We start from the raw sequence: 15,419 nt of genomic DNA on the forward strand, positions 1-15,419 counted from the left end.
GCCAGGCGGGCTGGTGTGCAGGTCTGGAAAGAGGGCAGATCCTTGCAGAGCCACAGCAGAGGTGGCCCTGGCGGGGCAGGGTCAGACGTGTGTGGGGAATCGTGGCTGGATCACCAGAGTGGAGGCTCCACGGCAGATGGGTCAGTGGGCAAGAACGTGCGGGTCCTGAGCCATGATTCCCTGTTCTGAAAGTTGCAAAGGTGATGCAGTTATGAAAAGAATCCAAACCCCTTGGGAGTGTGCGAAGTCCACACTTCTCCACAGGCGCTATGCCTGTTCAGAGCAGTTAGAATCTAGTTCATGTTGAGAATCGTGTCCGTTGGCACTACTGTATGCAGGCACGGGGGTTCAGTGACTCAAGCAGATAAAGCAAATAGACCCTAACCAAAGTCCTCAGTGATGGTTGGGTAGTCCCGTGCGAAACTGAGGAAAGAGGCCAGGGAAAGGGTGTGATGGCGCAGACCGGGAGCTGAAGGAGGTGAGACAGGAAAACCGTCCCAGCTGAGGGTGCAGCATGTGCGAAGGTCCTGGGGCAGGACAGAAAGGAGGCATGTGGCTGGAGGGGAGTCTGTGTGGGGATGTCACAAGAGATCAGGCCTGTAGGGGTGGTAACCACCTTGCTTCTGCTTCAACAGTGTGCCGGCAAACTGAAGGAGCTACAAGGCTGAGAGACAGCCTGGGGCCTGGAGCAGGGAGGGAGCAGTGCAGTGCCCAGGAGAGGGTGGGCTTCCGGAAGAGGCTCCAGGGAGGGGGCCACAGGTGGGAATGGGGTTGGAGGGGTAGGGTACAAGGCATGTGGTGTGTGGGCAGCTTGTGGAGGCAGGCGCCAGAGGCATGAACGTGGGTGCTCCGTGCGGGACAGGGAGGAGATGGCCTGTGCTCACGGAGAAAGCTCTCACCCCGCGTGCGACGGAGCCGGCTGGCCCCGCACCGGAGTTTCCCGGCTTCACTGTGCTGGGTCCAAGGACTGCAGGTGTCTGGGCTACAGAGACGGGGAGGAACGGCCCAGGGAGGGCTCTGTCCTGGACTGGGGTGCAGCCCAGTACTTCGTGCCTGCCTGTAGCCTCCTTCTCCCCCCCCCCCTCCCCGCCCCGCGTCCACATGCAGTCTGTGCGTTTACTGGGACGTGGTGCTCACAGACAGGTGACCTGTTGCCTGAGGAAGCGGGGTGGCCGCTTCGCTAGATGTGGTTGGGAGAGCTCCGCGTACACGTTTGGGGCCGTTCCTCTTGTAGCTGCCGCTCGGCGCCTGGCTGCGCAGGGTACGCGGTCTGTGGTGAATTTGGGGGCCGCCTTGTACCGCGCGCACCGCTGGCCGTTGTTCCACGTGGCCGCGGCCGGCGGTGTTCCCACGGAGGCTCTGTAAGTTCATTGCATCCCGGTGGCGGTCCCTGAACCTCACGTCCCTCCGCGGGGTTTCCCGGGTGTCCGGGCCCGAGCGGCGGACGCTCTTCCGCGAGTGCTGCGGTGGGCTCCGGGGGGCCGCCCGGGGTGGGTGTAGCGTTTCTGGTTCCATGGTGATGTGAATTTAATTGTCTCTTTTAGGGCAGCTGGTGGAATTTTTAAAGAAAATTGAATCTAGAGGTCCGCTCTCGTGCGATACTGTTCTGAAGATATTCTATCAGACGTGCAGAGCCGTGCAGCACATGCACAGACAAAAGCCGCCCATCATCCACAGAGACCTCAAGGTACCGCCTCCGGTCCGTCTCGCGGGCCTGCCCCGCTGCCCCCTGTCAGGATGGCCAGCTTGCCAGCAGTGAAGTGTGCGATGGCTTTTCCAGAGAAGAAGGAGCTTCTTAACGCCAAACTGGGTTTCTGGAAGTTTCTCCCCTGAAGCGGCGCCGAGCCCTCTCTCTGTGTCATTTGGCTTTGTGGCCTCCTGCGGCCTGGTCCTGTGGCTTCATGCCACCTGCTTGGCCATCACGCCCCCTGCCGGCCCTTCGGCCGGCCCGGGGATGCTCTCGGCTGAGGCTCCCTTCCGTCCGCCCCCAGGAGCCGGGAGGAGGCTGCCGCCCCTCGGGGTCGTCCGTGCCCTCGCCCTGTGGTCATCCGTCCCCAGGCGTGACACCACAGGGCTCGCTGTCCCGCGGCAACCAGTGCCGCCGAGGGACCACGAGGAGTGCGGACACGCCTTGGCCGGGCACCGTGGGGCTGCCGTACTCGCAGCCGCCCGCCTGCTGGGGACGAGGGGCACCGCGGTCCCGATTCTCCCTTTTCCTGGTGATTCGTGAGATAGATGGTTTTTGCTGTGTTTGCAGTCAGTGCCTTATTCTTCAGTTAACTTGCTTTTTGCTTTTTTTCCTGTTTTCTTGTCCATCAGGTTGTTGGTTAGCAGGAGCTCCTCCCTCTGTTCTTACGGCGGCCTTTTTCATGTTGTCTGTGCTGCGAATGCCTTCTCCTGCTTAATGGCCTAGTTTCTATTTCCCCTGTTGTGTCTTTGGGAAACTCAAGACTTTGTGAGATTTGCCTGACGTCCACGAAGCTCACACCCTGACTCCGACCGCTTCTTGGGGGAGCGGTGGCCCCCGCTGTGTCCTACTTGCTGGCACAGGTTGTTTTTGCCGGAGAACCTTACGGTCCCTTAGCGTTCTCTCTTGTCTGGTCTGTGGCCAGCTTTCAGGTATGAGGAAAGCGTGCCTCCGACCCGGCTGGTCTGGGATAGCGCCCTCTCCTCCTCAGGGCCATGTGCCCACGGAGGCCCTGGCGCCCTGTCTGTGCAGTGATGTCTCTGTTTAGATTTGACCTTGGGCGAGCCTGACCTTTTCCTTTTGTCCTTCAGCCCGAGTGGTCGGCACGTGCGCCCCCATTACAGAAGGTCTGTGAGGTGGGGGCCACCGCCCTGGACCCCGCTCACAGGGCTGCAGGGGTGTGTCTGGAGGGGCCTGGGCCGCGGCTGCCCTGCACACCAGCCAGCCCTTCCCTGCTGTCTGCATGGGCTTTCCTCAGCTGACTGGGGGCTGGTGGATTGTTTCAGGGCATCAAGACCCATGCTTTGTGTGTTAATGCGGGTGCTTGTGTGTCCGTAGTTTTTTTAAGGGAAGGGATATCTAGAAGGGTAGAATCAGTAAAGGATCAGCGCTTGTGAGCTTAGCCCGGGTTGGACGTCCCTTGTCTTCTCAGCGCCCTCTGTTCGCCCAGTGCTGGGACCCCCTGCAGGTGTCCCTGTGGCTGGTGTGTGGACCTCACCGTGTGGCGCCCTGCGGAGGGGCAGGCGGGACACGGGGGATGGCAGAGACCATGGGGACGCGTGTCCTTCTTGTTCTGCTCCTGTGCATGGCTCCTTGCAAGCCTGCGGGCTGTGGAGTGTAGCCGGTGTCGGGCTGTTTGCTCTCATTATGGTTTGCAGGTCCATCCGTCTCGTGTGGGGACGCGTGTGCTCGTGCTTGTGCACTTGGTTGATGTCCGCTTCCTGAGCTGTTCTGAACCCCGATGCCCTTGTCTGTGCTTTGGCCCGTGGACGCTTGCACCTCTGTTGGAAGTCCTCACTAGCAGCGCATGGCGGCCCCTGTGCCCGCACTTTGCTACGTGACCCAGGTCATGTGGATGTGGCTTAAGTGGTCCTAGTTGGATTTTCCTTCTGCTAACAAAGTTGAGCATCTTTTCAAGCGTGTTGTACTTTGGACGTTCTCCGTGGGGGCGCCTGTGGAAGGGTCCCTTTCACTTTGGCTCATCAGAGCCCGCGCTGGTCACGCTGTGGCTCGCACCATCACCCTCTGCACAGCGTCTCCGATGGGATGCTCTGGTTTCAGTGGAGCTTCCGTGTCTTGCCGAGGTGTCTTGCCAGGCATGCTGTCCGGGGGACCTGGCGTCCACCTTTGCCCGTAGGGGCGGGTCTTCCTTGGTGCATCATGGGTGGCCCCCTGGCTCTCCCAACACCTTGCCTGGATGGCCGTCCTATTCCCTCAGCACCGCCTTGCCACGGGCGTGGCACTCACTGGGTGTCCTGTGGGGCTGTTGGTTGGTCCTGGACCCTGTGCTCCTTTGCCTTCTTTAACAGAGCTTAACAGTAAGGCCTGACTTCTTAGGGATCATGTGGCTCTTTTTGGCTCTTTGTGTCTCCACATGACTTTTTGACTTAGGTTCCTCCCAAAAAACTTTCTGGAATTTGGTGAGTTGCCTTGATTGTTCCCCACCCCCTCCCCACCTCACCCCCAGAGTGTGAGTTGACAGACTTCCTATAAAAGGCCCGACTTTAAACATTTCAGCTTTGCATACCAACCTTCCTGAACAGCGCAGGCAGCCCTACGGACAGCCAGGCACGGCCACGCCCCTAAAGCTGCTTCTGGACCCGTGTTAGGAGATGTCAGTCTTTTTTGATTCTTCCACCAACCGTTTAAATATGTAAGAGCCTTTCTTAGTTTGCGGGCTGTGTGGAGGTAGGTGGGGCTGGACCACGGCTGGGGAGCCTGCTCTAGAGTGGCTGCGCACACCCGTGCCTTTCATGTCAGGAGTGTGGTCTGATCCCTTGTCTGTTTGGATTTTAAGAATTTGTCTAAATTTTTATAGTTTTCCAGGGGTGTCTGGGTGGCTCAGTCAGTCAAGTGTCTGACTCTCGATTTCTGCCCAGGTCGTGATCCCAGGGTTGTGGGATCGAGCCCCGCGCTGGGCTGTGGGCTGATCTTGGAGCCTGCTAAGATTCTTCTCTCTCTCCCCGCCCTTCCCCTCCCTCAGCCCCCTCCCCTGCCACTCTCGTGTATACACACAGGTTCTCTCTCTAAGATAAGAAAAGAAATCTTTAAAATTAGAGTTTTCTGAATAGGAAGTGTTTTGTGTGTCTTTTGTTCAATTTTTTCCTAGGTTCTTGATGTATTTGGTAATTTTGAAGTGGTATGTTAAGTTTTTTCATTTTTTAACTGATTTATTATCTTTAAAATGTTTTTTAGTGTTTATTTATTTTTGAGAGAAACAGCATGAACAGAAGGGGCAGACAGAGAGGGAGACACAGAATCTGAAACAGGCTCCAGGCTCTGAGCTGTCAGCACAGAGCCCGACATAGGGCTCGAACTCATGAACCACGAGATCATGACCTGAGCTGAAGTCGGAGGCTCAACTGACTGAGCCACCCAGGCACCCAATTAACTGACTTATTTTTTAAATTTATTTAAATTTTTTTCTTGAGAATGTGTGCAAGTGGCAGAGAGGCAGAGAGAGGTAGGGGACGGAGGATCTGAAGTGGGCTCTGTGCCGACAAGCGGAGAGCTGATGTGGGGCTCGAACTCACAGACTATGAGATCATGCTGAGCCGAAGTCAGATGCTTAACCAACTAAACCACCCAGGCACCTCTTTTTTTTTTTTTTTGTAGTTTCTTTATTTTGAGAGAGCATGCATGTGCAAGCCAGGAGGGGCAGAGAGAGAGAGAGAGAGAGAGAGAGAGAATCCAAAGCAGGCCTCGTGCCATCAGCACAGAGCCTGACTTGTCGGGGCTCGATACCACGAACCGTGAGATCAAGACCTGAGCCAAGATGAAGAGTTGCACACTCAGCTGACTGAGTCCCCCCAGGCGCCCCTAACTGACTTTTATAAAGGTTTTTTGTGTGTTTGTATACCTTACATGATCGATTAGAGTTGTCTTTGATTTATGGTTGGTCGTGACTTTATTTTTCTGAGTTCCCCGTTTTCAAAGGTACACGTGCTGACTTCGATCAGAGAGAGGTTAAAATGCTGTTTCTTCCCCTTTGCGGGAGGAAGGCGCCCCCAGGCCTGGGTCTCGGCACCCGAGCCCCTGACCACCCTCTGGGATTCTGCAGGTGGAGAACTTGTTGCTCAGTAACCAGGGGACCATCAAGCTGTGTGACTTTGGCAGTGCTACGACCATCTCGCATTACCCGGACTACAGCTGGAGCGCCCAGAGGCGGGCCCTGGTGGAAGAAGAGGTGAGTCGTGTGGCATGTGGTGCCCTTTGTGGTCTGCTCGGCCTGGGTCTCCGCAGTCGCCGATGCTCTGGCTGCGGCCGCGTGGCCTGCCCGTCCCACATCCCGGCGTTCGCCTCCCGGGCTCGTGTGTGGGCCGGGAGACACCGAATTTGAGGCTTACCTCATGTCTCCGTCCCTCACTTCATCCCAGACCTTCTTACGGCCTTTGTTAATTGCGGGTTTTTTTTGTATTGTGATAAAAAACACGCAACATAAAATTTACCATCTTATTTAATTTAACCATTTTTAAGTGCACGTTCCAGTGGCATTAACTACATTCGTCATTGGTCAGCCATCCCCACTGTCCATCCACAGAACGTTCTCACCGTCCCAAATGTGGTTATTAAAAAAAAAAAATTAAAAAACACTGAAAACTCTCCCTCACGGGTCCCACAGGAGACCCCACAGGAGATTGGTAGGTTTGTCCTGAGCACGTGTGGGTAGCAGGCAGCACAGAGCAGGACAGAGCCCTTGCACATGTGACTGTGCAGCCTGGGGGAGGGGCCTGGGGCGCTCTTTGGTGCGCCCTCTGCTGGACACCCCCAGCCGTTCCCCTAGGGGCTCGTACTTAGATAAGCAGCTCACAGAAACCACACAAGCCAAACATAAGAGACAGGAAGCCACGCAGAATGACGGGGGAGGGGAGGTGCTGCATCCGTGCTCTGCCGGGGACACTGAGGAAGCCTGCCGTGAAGGAGTCGGGGACGGGATGTGGGCCAGCGGGGCACCTCTTGTCTGGACGGAGTCCGTCCCTGGACCGGGTGTCATGGGTCAAAGCACAGGTGCTGCTGACCTGCTGGCTGTTCCTAGAACTGACTGTGCTCCATTACAACCCAGCGCATTCCTGCTTGTGCGTGAGAGCGTTCCTAAGGAAGTCATTCCCGGCAAAAAGAATACGTTTAACGCTCTCCTTCAGTTGTTCGGCTGGCAGAATGGAACAGCATAGCGTGGGAGGGGGCCCCTCGGTCCCGTATGGTGGGTGGTTTTGTAACCGCCTCATGGGCTCTGAGTCCTGTCTCCATCACTGGTCTCAGTGGGTCCTTGGAGGTGTGCGAACACCCACTGTGTCTCACGCACACCTGTTTTTGGGTGATGGTTGCTTGATTGCCTCCGTCTCCCGGGCAGGGGCATGGGGGGGCGAGCTGCTTGCTCTGGCTTCCTGTCCTGTGCCTCCTCCCGCCTCTGCTGTGTGCCCTGGTGGCATGTGTGCCCCACTACCCTGGCAGGAGCCCCCCCACACCTCCTGTGATTATTCTTTATGAGAACTCGTGGGTGCCGTCTTTTTCAGGGTTCGTGGTGTGTCCTCAAATGCCCCAGATTCACTTCCCACTTGACCCTATGTTCTTTGTCGGGCTCCCATCCCTTGGGAGCCCTGCCCACTTGCTGGGGCAGGAGGGCGTTCTGGGCTGAGCAGGTGCCTGCCCTGCCAACCCTGCCGTGTGCGTGCCCGCCTTGGAGGAGAGCAGCTGGCTCGGGGTCAGGGGGAGGGGAGGCACCGGAGACCACTCGGGGCGTGCGTGCCTGTGTGGGCACACCTCCACGCATGTCCTGTGGCAAGTCGCGCATCTGTGCCAGTGCCTCCACTCTGGTGTGTCCGGTGGGCTTCTTGCCCCCCCACCCCACATCTGTGTGTCCCCCTCTCCCAGCGAGGGGCCCAGTAGCGTCACCACGTGCACCTGCGCTCCACTCCAGCGCACGTCCGAGAGTTCTGGTGTCACCAGAGAGCGTGAATGTCCCAGAAGGAAGTCAGGGTGGATCTGTGGCCCTCGGGTGTCCCCCTCCCCCGATCTACAGCCCAGACCAGGCGCGTGCTCTCAGATGCTGTGTTGACGAGTCCTCGCATCTGCGCTCTCTCTTTCCAAGGGGTTTAGTTACTCGTTTGATTGCATCTTACTTTTTAATGACTTGACTTGACTTTTTGAGCGGTTGCTGGTTTCTGGGAGAATTGAGCTGCAGGCGGTGCCGTGTCTCTTCTGAAGGGATAGGCCCGCGGACGCGCGTCTCCCAGCTCCCGCCCCTCACGCTGCACACGCTCTCCTGGCTTCTGTTTGCTTTTCATGCTTTGTGGGCTGTGCTGGGTCAGGAGCATGGGTCTCTCTGCACCTGGGTCTCTTTGGCCAGTGCCACGTGCTCACGGTCAGGCCGTGTCCGGTGTCCTGTCGTCTGCACGCTCTCAGGCGGCAGCATGCCGAGCGGCCCGCACGTGGGTTCTCGTGTCTCCTCAGGGTGTGAGCCTGGATCGCAGCGGCCGGTCTGTGAACAAATCCGGCGTAGAATAGGGCTTTCCACGGGAGCTTGCCGGACGGGCACACCGGTGCAGAACCCTAAGTGTGCGGCTTGGCGACTTGTCCCGCGTGGGTGTCCCTGTCGCCCCACGTCTGGGCTGCGTGGTGCCCCCGGCTTCACCTCCCTCGCGGCATGCCAGGTGCGTCCGCCCGAGGACTTACGCGCTCTGACCCCGGGCCTCACCTGCACCCCTCCCGTGGCCTCTTCAGAGGGTTGCCGTGGAGTAGCACCTTCAGGTGGAGAACAGCCCATCACACTTGCCACGTGTTTGTGTTTCCTTGTCCGGCTGAGGTCGTGGCAGCGGAATCTGTAGCCCCGTGGCTGGTGTTCGCGTGTGGCGTGTGCGGCAATGCACGCCGTGGGCTGTGGCTCTCCCCCCGGGCTGTGCTGCCAGCCTGTCCTCAGTCCCGTGTCCTGCCCTGTATACGTGGGTCTCAGGATCTTGCGTGTGAAAACCTGAACCAACCAGCTAAATTTGGTTTAGTTCTCTCTCCCGTTGGAGAAGGTTCTTTGTCCACAAGATCCCATCAGGAGGCTTCTTTCAGAATAGCACTTCCTCTCAGAGACACGAGCGACCCAGCTCACGGCTCTGGACAGACTTCCTGTGGGTGACACCTGCTTCTCTTCACACCCACACGAGCTAGGGTGCCCGCAGTGAATGCTTGGCGTGCGTGGCTGCGTCAGGAACACCAGAGGCACTTGGGAGACGGGCAGCAGTGGGGGTGAGGAGGGAGTTGAGCAGCCTGCCGTCTGTGTGGGACGCAACGGGGTGTGAGTGAGCGTCGTTCACAGACGTCCTGCGGGGTATTTGGGGAAGTAGCACAACATCGACGCAGGACGAGTGGTGCTCACGAGTGGCCTTTCCTTTGAGACGTCTGTGTCTGTCCTTCAGATCACCAGGAACACCACACCCATGTATAGGACGCCAGAGATCGTGGACTTGTACTCGAACTTCCCCATCGGCGAAAAGCAAGACATTTGGGTGAGGCGGCACGGCTGTGTGCCCGGGCAGCCGTGCCTCTGGGCGGGGGTTCTGGCCTGCCCACTCTGCTCCCCGTCCCTCTGGGACCCTTCTTTTTTTTCTCCTTTCCTTGTCACAAGAACCACCGTGATTGCCCTTAGTGGAGCGGAACCAAGCGTAAGTTGGGTGGAGTGTCCGCGTGCTGCAGGGTCCCGGGGTGGCACCTTATGCCCGGACCTGTCTGCCGCCTGCAGGCTTGGGCCTGAGCTCCCCCTGCTCAGAGCCCCTTCAGAGAAGCCGGGGCTTCGTGCGGCCTGACCAGTCCCAGCCTTGGGTCTTTTTGCCGGTCTGGCCATGGCCAGAGTGAGGGCCGGGCCCCGACGCCTAGGCGACCCCGCTCCCTTCACCTTTCTGAAACCCTGTGGCAGTTCCTGCCTGGCGTAGCACTCCTCCTGGGGTCCACTGACCGTTTCGTCCAGCATCAGGGTGCGGAACTTGGGGAGCGCAGCTCTGAGCGGCCCGGGGCTGCGCCCGCCGGTGCAGAAGCACCCTGCCCCTTCCCTGGCCTCTCCGAGCAGGGACAGCCCCAGACCTCCCAGGCCGCCTCCAGTGCTGACCCCGCCGTGGGTGTGACGGGCTCCACCCCGTCTAAAACGTGTGAATCGGTAGGATTTGCACGCTGGAGCCTTTTCTTGGGATGGTGGCAGCCTGTGGTGTCAAACTCACCGCGCATCTCCTTTCCACCCCAGTAGGTGCTCCTCACACGGTCGGCTGGGGGACACTCGTACGCACACACGGCGGTTGATGGGGGGACTGACGTTGGGTGCCGAGGGCGTGGCCTCCCCTGGGCCCCGAGTGCCCTGCTCAGTCTGGGCCACGAGTGTGCCCGCATCGGAGGCCACGGGGCTAGCAGGCAGCGGCAGACCCCCAGGACCCGCAGGCCTGCTCCCTGCGTTTCTGCCCTAGTGGTCTCTCGAGCTGCCCTGCTGGGTCCCAAGTGCCTGAATGTGGGAACTTTTCCCTTTGAAAGAATCTCTTGCTGAGAAAATAAGATTGTTGTTGTTTGTTCTTCCTCTGATCTCCATAGTTTGTGCCTGATGAGGGCAGAGAGTGGGCTGGGTGTGCCTGGAACTCAGACCAGGGTGTGGCTCCAGCTCCTTGACCTTTGGCTGGATGGGCCCCGCCCCCTCCCCCACCCTCTCAGCCCCCAGCCCCTCAACCCCCTCCCCCCTCAACCCCGTCCCCACCTTAGCCCCCACCTCCTCGGCCCCTCCCCCACCCTCTCAACCCCTCCCTCCACCCCCCTCCCCTACCTTCCCAGCCCCCTCCCCCATGCCCCCTCCCGGCCCCCACCCCCACCACGCCCCCTGTCCCCTGCAGGCCCTGGGCTGCATCTTGTACCTGCTGTGCTTCAGGCAGCACCCGTTTGAAGACGGAGCAAAGCTGAGAATAGTCAACGGGAAGTTCTCAATCCCTCCTGGTGACACCCAGTACTCTGTGTTCCATGACCTCATCCGTAAGTCCCGCGTGCGCGTGCGGGGACCTGTGTCACCTCCAGGGCCCCGGCTGTCCCCTGCCCCTCATGGCTGTGTGGCGGCCGCTCTGCTCAGGGCTTTTCCTAGCGCTCAGCCCCCTTGTGAATTCTCGGTGCTTTGAGTGGCCGGTTCTGGTAACTTTGTGCCGTTTTCGCTGTGGCTCTCTTGTCATGTTTCCCTCTCTCGCTTGTAAGCGAAATCAGTGCTGTAAGTGAAATGAGGGGCCTCGGGTCTGTGATCTCGGGGAGGGTGGGCACTGCTGACCCCAGACCGTGACCTGAGCTCACCTGCCTCTGCCCTAGGCGCTACGCTGAAGGTCAACCCTGAGGAGCGGCTGTCCATCACAGAACTGGTCAACCAGCTCCAGGAGATTGCAGCCGCCAGGAATGTGAACCCCAAGTCGCCCATCACTGAGGTAGGGGCCTTGACGGGTGTTTTCAGGACGTTTCCGTGAGAGACCGCACCTGCTCTAGGGCAAGAGACACGGCTCCCCGAGGGGGCTCACGAGTGCCATGGAGCCTCCACAGGCCGGGGTGACAGGGGAAACGTCCCACCTGATCATAGGAGCCGGGGGAGTAAACCGGGCGTGGGGCCCTGGTGCTCAGTGCTTAACCTCCTGGGCTGGTTCCCTGCATCCCAGGGGCCAGGGCGAGAGGTGGAGAGGAGCACAGGTGGGGAGGAGGCCACGGAAGGTCACAGCGGGGTGAGGGGGAGAAGGCCACGGAACGTCGGCGGGGGGGGCGGGCAGTGGGTTCGGTCCAGAGAGAGCCTGGGAGCAGTCTGGCGCTAAAGCAGGTCGGCCCAGAGTGCCCACGTAGCCCCGCAGAAAACGTGCTCGTCCCCAAAGGCGAGCAGGGGCCCCGGGCGGCGTGGGGCGGTGTCTGATCGGTGGGCAGGCCTGCTTGCGTGCGCACCCCTGGGGAGCTCCCCGTGGACAGACGCAGCTCCTGGTGGGTCCACTGCTGCGCGTGTCCTGATGCTAGTGCTTCTGAGACCTGCGCCCCACGCGTGCAAACCTTAAACCTCTTATGTAGGGGCCGAGTGTGCAGCGAGGCCGTCCTCCCTGCGGGAAGGCAGCCCGCCACACAGGGCCGCACGCAGCAGACAGAGCCCCTCGAGAGGGGGAGTAGGAATCGAGTCTGAAACCCAAGAGTGGAGGCATGCGAAGTGTTCGGCTGTGTGGTTTGACAGGATGCTGTGAAAGGACTTTAGAAGGAAAGCGGGTGTCGTTCACCTGCCTCGAACAACAGCGTCTGAGATACCGAGCAGCATTCGTTAGTTTGCGGGAGTCGTGGGAGGCATCGGGTCACGGTAGGGGATGTTCTGTTTCTTCCAGAAATTGATAGAGCAAACAGAGACTTTGCGAAGAGGAGACGTGGTAGTTGCCTACCACTTGCAGGCACGTGCGTTGTTTTCAGGAACTCGTAGGATGTTAGTACCGATTCCCTCCGAGGTCACTAAGAAAGACAAGATGTCGTCACGCTCAGTAGAAACGATAGCACGTGTACCTCATCTCCTGAGTTTAACGTGGTAAAACTCCACCTCGATGGTCGTATTTTGTAAAGCTTCACCAAAAACCCTAAAGCACGCTACCAAGTAACTTATAAAACAAGTAACCGGCAGAAACTGCATCTTCCCTGAGACTGAGGAAGGCTGAGGAAGGCTGAGGCCGCCCCAAGGGGGCTGGGCAGGAGGCCTGCGCCGAGCACCTTGCCTCCGGGCTGCACGAATCTCTTCGAGGCTCCAGCCCCACACTGGCCTCGGGCTCAGCTCGCGAAAGAGCCTCACTGTGCACAGCCCACTGCCCCGCTCCTGTGGCAGCCAGAGGGCGCGAGCCGACTGAGTCCGGGTGCACCTCCCCACACAAGATGCCTCGGCCCCGAGGGTCTGCCGTCTGCCCTGCGTCGCCGTGGAGGCTTGGCGTGCGGTGGGCGTGCAGGGAGCACTTGCAGAGTTGGGCGGGTTCACGGCTGCCTCCTCTGTGTTAGGTGTGTGCCCGAGCACGTCGGCTCCAGAACAGCACATGGGCAGGTCACTTGTCAGTGTGGTCTGCCTTTTGGTTCAGCTGGGCTGTTCAGAGTCCGGGAAGTTCTCTTGGATGTTTTAGTAAGTCAGGTAGAGAGAGCTAGGTTAACTGGGTGGCCAGCGTACCTGGGGCCCACAGGTACCTTGTGCCAGCATCTGAAGGTTTTCTGTTTGGGGAGGAGCCACCTGAACCCTGGCCCCGGCCTCTGGAGATTGATTATTTGCATTTGGAATCATTGCAGCTCCTAGAGCAGAATGGGGGCTATGGGAATGCTGTCCCGTCTCGAGGGCCTCCCCACCTCGGGGGCTCCAGCAGCGGTGGCTACAGTGGAGGTGAGTGCCCCCTGCCTTGTGCCCCCCCCCCCCCCGTTTGCCCCTGGGGTTACCATGCTCCCACTGTGTGCAGCGCACCTGACAGCAAGACACAGGCTACGTGTTCAGGGCCCCCAGGACCACCCTCAGGTTCAGATTCCCTGGAACCACCAGGACTCAATGGAACTGACACACTCAGGACCACAGGGGACAGGGGAAGAGGCGTGAGCATCAGCTGTCCTCTCCCGACACCATCAGGGCGGTACCGGTCCTCTGTAGCATGGAGTGACAACTGGCGGTGGCCACACGGGCACTGCCACCCACCCGCGTGGCTCACTCCGCCTCGGAGGCCCACAGCCGCTCTGTCAGTCACTTCTTGGCGTGTAGAGGAGGGCGTGCCTTGAAGGGCAGAGAGTAGCCAGGAGGACAAGTACGTCAGAAGGAGGGTGTGGGGAATAGAGCGGTCATGGTAGGATCTGGGGGGCTGGAGGGCTCCGAGTGGGGACTCAGACGGGGGGTGGCGGAGGGTCGGCTCTGGCAGCAGTGGAGGTGAGGCCGGCGGCCTTCTATAGCTCAGGTCACGTGTGGTGAGCGACCTCTGCTCCCCTCGGCCAGTGTGTATCAGGATGGGTTGGGTACCCAGCAGTGGCGTAACTGTGTCCCCACAGAAGCCCTCAGCCTGAGCTCTGTGTGGCCATGCCTTGGAAAGCTCTGGAAGGCCATGCCAGGACGTGCTTCTCTGCCACAGGCCCCCGTGCTCATCCCCCACCTCTTATTCTTCGGGGCGTGGAGTCCTGGGTCCTTAGCTGTCCCCACCAGCCAGCAGGACCCATGCCCTGGGCGCTCCATATCTGTGCACAGTGGGCCCTGGGTGCCTCCCTGAGTGTCCCGTGTGTGGGGCTGCCTCATCTGCCATGGCAGGGGGCGGCGGGGGAGGGGGGGGGGGGGGGTTCTCAAGGCCCCAAGGGACGACCCTGCCGCACATGTGCTCACACCACACGAGCGGTGGTGCCTGGCCAGGACTGGGCCAGCTACTGCCTAGTGACGAACCAACAGAAACATCTCATGTGTGGGCCATGTCGTCCAGCCTCGTCCCAGCCGCGGGCCGGCCGTCTGGCAGCTGGTGCTGCTGCTTTACGCACAGAGGCTGCCAGAGAGGCCCCCGCGGCACAGATGCAGTCGTAGATCATGCTCGTCTCTTCACACCGACGTCTCCCACCCGAGCCCCCTTTGATGACCCCACCGTTGAGGCCCTGGGGTTTCAGGGACTGCCTTCTTTTGCTACTGCCCTGTTCTCATCCAGGCAGCCGTGTCCTGCAGGTGCCCCCCGTTTGGAGCTGTGGTCAGGAGCCTGGGCTCTATGCCAGCAGCCCTGTCCCTGCAAAAGATAGAATTGTGCCCCAGGCATGCCCAAGGTCTACCATGTGGCCTGTGGCCTGGCTTGGGGTGACCGGGCCTCCCCCCTGTCCGGCCCACCCCGTGTTCTCCCCCCTCATCCTTCCCCACCCTTTCCTCCTCTAAGCGTCTGTGGTGTCTGTGTCCACCAGGCTGCCTCCCCTTCGCTGGTCCCCTCAGCGTGAGTTAGTGCACTGGAGGGGCCCAGCTGGCATCCAGTGCATGCTGGGAATGGGCTGGTGGGACATCACCGAGAATGGAGGGCCACGTGTGCCCAGAGGGACCAGCTCCTCTTCACGGGGCCCAGCTTCTGCCCTGGGGACAGAGCAGCTGGCTCGGCACTTTGTGGGTGCCGGGCAGGGCGGGGCTCCCCCCCCAGGCTCAGGCAGCATTTGGCTGGTTTCGTTCCTGTGCCGGGATACTGTGCGCTGATGGTCGGGCTTGACAGGAAGCGGGGCTCCCTGCCCGTTCTGGTTCTCCCGTCTCCCCAGGAGCTGGCTCCCACCTACGCCTCGCGGCCCCGCCTCCAGCCCCGGGCCGTCCTGTGACTTGAGCCGACTTGTCTTTGCTTCCAGGCCTGGCGCTTGCCGAGTACGACCAGCCCTATGGCGGGCTCCTGGATATCCTGCGGGGGGGCACCGAGCGCCTCTTCACAAACATCAAGGACACCTCCTCCAAGGTCATCCAGTCCGTTGCCAAGTGAGTGAGGGCACGTGGGCACGGCGTCTAGATGACAGTGACAGCACGTGGTCTCTTTGTAGTAGGGGTTTCCCGACCTTTGGGCTCTGTCCCGCCTCCAAACCTGGCAGGACCTGCACTTGAGGCTGCTGGTGAGCGTGTGATGCCATCGGCACCGGCTGTGCCATCAGCCTCGTGGGCCCAGGCAGCGGGGGTGGCGCTGCCCGATGGGGGTGCCTCGGCCACCCGTTCCCACCCCTGCCGCGGAGGGGCACATGGGAGTGCCCGAAGCCACGGGGCCCTGCCACTCTCGCC

At 60.1% G+C, this 15,419-nt stretch overlaps 1 protein-coding gene across 4 annotated transcripts in view; it reads left to right on the top strand.

Moving 5' to 3' along the window:
• GAK (cyclin G associated kinase) overlaps positions 1 to 15,419 on the top strand; it is a 49,904-nt gene that overhangs the window by 8,747 nt on the left and 25,738 nt on the right. For all 4 annotated transcript variants that reach the window (XM_086705678.1, XM_086705677.1, XM_086705679.1 and 1 more), the window contains 7 exons: positions 1,545 to 1,687; positions 5,748 to 5,873; positions 9,091 to 9,180; positions 10,540 to 10,675; positions 10,997 to 11,109; positions 12,962 to 13,052; positions 15,002 to 15,125. In XM_086705678.1, the coding sequence (XP_086561804.1) occupies positions 1,545 to 1,687; positions 5,748 to 5,873; positions 9,091 to 9,180; positions 10,540 to 10,675; positions 10,997 to 11,109; positions 12,962 to 13,052; positions 15,002 to 15,125 (823 nt within the window). The remainder of the gene's footprint in view (positions 1 to 1,544; positions 1,688 to 5,747; positions 5,874 to 9,090; positions 9,181 to 10,539; positions 10,676 to 10,996; positions 11,110 to 12,961; positions 13,053 to 15,001; positions 15,126 to 15,419) is intronic.

This window comes from Puma concolor, chromosome B1 (assembly GCF_028749965.1).
Source record: "Puma concolor isolate L17-30 chromosome B1, mPumCon1.1.hap2, whole genome shotgun sequence".
In the NCBI taxonomy this organism is placed as follows: Eukaryota; Metazoa; Chordata; class Mammalia; order Carnivora; family Felidae; genus Puma; species Puma concolor.